Genomic DNA, 2,500 nt, shown 5'->3' on the forward strand with positions numbered 1-2,500 from the left:
AGAGTGCAGACTCGACGGGCTGACTCTAAACCTGTACTTCTGTGAATAACGTGGGAAGTGATTCAGAAAGCTCGGTTGCTTGTAAGTTACAAGCCATTTAGTTTTTCCTTTTGGGTTCTTGGACTGAGGTGAAAAGTTTTTTGCTAATAATCTTCGAGTTTAACGATCGGAAAGCGTAAAAGGCAATTTTTAAAGTAAGGCTTTTATATAACATACAACAATCTCAGAACTTTCTTTACCCGTCAGCTAGATATCAAAATTTAAGTCCATGTCCAAATATTTAGTGTCTCAGCTGGTATCCAGAGCATAGTTGTGCTGTACTTAAAGCAAACGTTAATTATAAGTATATAGCTTCTTTTGACAAGGCTTTTTTTCGATTTTATTACAGTTATCGGAGGGTATAATATTTACTTAACAATCAGCATAATTGGAGAATGTGAAAACAAAGATTCTCTTTGGAAGACGCTTCAGAGTGAGGTAATAACATTAACTATCCAAGTGAATTACAGGATTCAACCGCCATCATTTTTGATATTTATAGCGGAGCGCCACTAGTACAAGAATATGGTAACAAATCTGTGTGAGAAAATTTGGTTTTGATCACCGTACGACCGTACGACGCTCCATGTATGCCAATTTGAAACTCTGTGGTGCAACCCGCGTTTTAATAATAATAATAATAATAATAATAATAATAATAATAATAATAATAATGATAATGATGATGATGATGATGATGATGATGATGATGATAATAATAATAGTATTAATCAATACTTGTATACTTGTGTCAAACATGCCGGCCAAACTAGCTAGTTTACAGCGTGCATTTTTAATAGAGCGACTTTTATATGATCTTGAAAAATTAACGTAAAAACAGAACGTAAACAAAATGCTAAACATTTAATTGGCTTATCGAACAAAAACAAACGAGCGCGAATTGTTATTGGCTTAGCGAACGCGAATGCAAACAACGTCATCTCTCTCCATGGAACTTTCTGGAAAGCGATCAGCATTTCGCTTTCACGTCATTTGAAATGCAGAATCGAACTGTCTACTGCCCTAATAACCTAATAACATAGAGGGCACAATTACTGAATGCTGATTGGGCAATTTCTTAATTTTCCTTGTGAAGAGATCAAAATTACTCGCTCGCGATTGTTCGAAGGCCAGAAATACCCGCCCCTGATTGGCTGAACGCACCACTTCCACGTTCAATTGGTTTCTTCATTTTCAGCAAAACAACTTCGTCTTCGTCGAAGTTTTTCTTTGAATATATAAGCGCTGCATTCCCTAAAATGCCATAAAAGATCAATTACTAGATACTCCGGAAGGTGAATTTTTAAATGATAAGAGGAAAAGCAAAATATTTTTCTCATGAAAAGCTTAAAACTTGGATCGATTTGCATGGTACCCGGTGTAGCGAGATGGTGAGGTTGATAAACAACGATGATTCCACGCGTCAAGGGCTTTCACGTTTTTTCCAAGGCATCTTGCAGCTTACCAAAAAAGGTCTCAGAACATTTTCCATTATGGGAGGAACGAGTAGCTCAAACTTGGTGGAAGAAGCTCTTTCTGTGGACAAACCATTTGCTTCTTTTTACGGATGCGTGTTTTTAAGTGGATTCTTATTTTCAAAGGGGTAGAAACCTCAAAAGCACAGGTGAATTATATAAACTCAAGCTTTACATTTGCATTTGGTCAGGAATGAAACTCAAATTCTTCTCTCCTTTAGATATAAATAGCATTCATCTGTACTCGTTTTGGACATAAAGAAGTAGTTGACTTATTTGTTTGTTTGTTTGTTTGTTTACTGTGCTTGCGAGCGAACGAGTGTTGACTCCGCTTGGCTGATTGTTTTTCGGGGTGGATCAACAATTTGAAGAAATATTTTGCCCTCTATGTTATTAACAAGTAATTGCAATTCGTCCTCGTAAAATTAAGGATTAATATCACTTGTGCTTTCAGAAGTTGAAAGCTCCTTGCATCTTTCACTTTTATTTACCTACCTACTGAGTTACACGTAGCATAATATGAAGACATCACAATGGGCTCCACAACAAAATTGGAAAATACCTCAACTGCCATCCATAGTATGTTAGGTGTGGGCAGATGTAGCGAAAACTGTTACTAGTAGCAAATTTAGCGAATTTGTTCAAGATTATTGTACGTCTTCGACACCAATAGGACTTGATTTGATGAGACATTTATACGTGAATTATTCTTAGTAGTAGTCCTCAGTCGGTCAGTATCGACCATGGATGATAATGCTCCCTAGCTGGATGCCGCGGTAGTTCCACGGCTGGAACAGCTTCAGCTGTGACTGGTGAGGCCAATTTGGGAGCGACAAACTCTGCCACAGTGGATGCAGGTATGAGTGGTCGCCGGTTGTTTCCATGTGTGCGCCCCTTCCGTCTGGCTCTCTTGTCCTCTGCCAGGTTCTGGATTTTCTCTTTGGACATCTTCAACTGTTTCTTCAGCACACTGCGCCATCTGCTAC

General features: G+C 38.2%; 1 protein-coding gene across 2 annotated transcripts in view; it reads left to right on the plus strand.

Annotated features, from left to right (window-relative positions):
- The window catches only part of LOC137982359 (proto-oncogene tyrosine-protein kinase receptor Ret-like), a 36,943-nt gene that overhangs the window by 17,948 nt on the left and 16,495 nt on the right, over positions 1–2,500 (plus strand). For both annotated transcript variants that reach the window (XM_068829461.1, XM_068829462.1), the window contains one exon: positions 389–477. In XM_068829461.1, coding sequence (XP_068685562.1) covers positions 389–477 — 89 coding nt within the window. The remainder of the gene's footprint in view (positions 1–388; positions 478–2,500) is intronic.

This window comes from Montipora foliosa, chromosome 13 (assembly GCF_036669935.1).
Source record: "Montipora foliosa isolate CH-2021 chromosome 13, ASM3666993v2, whole genome shotgun sequence".
NCBI lineage: Eukaryota > Metazoa > Cnidaria > Anthozoa > Scleractinia > Acroporidae > Montipora > Montipora foliosa.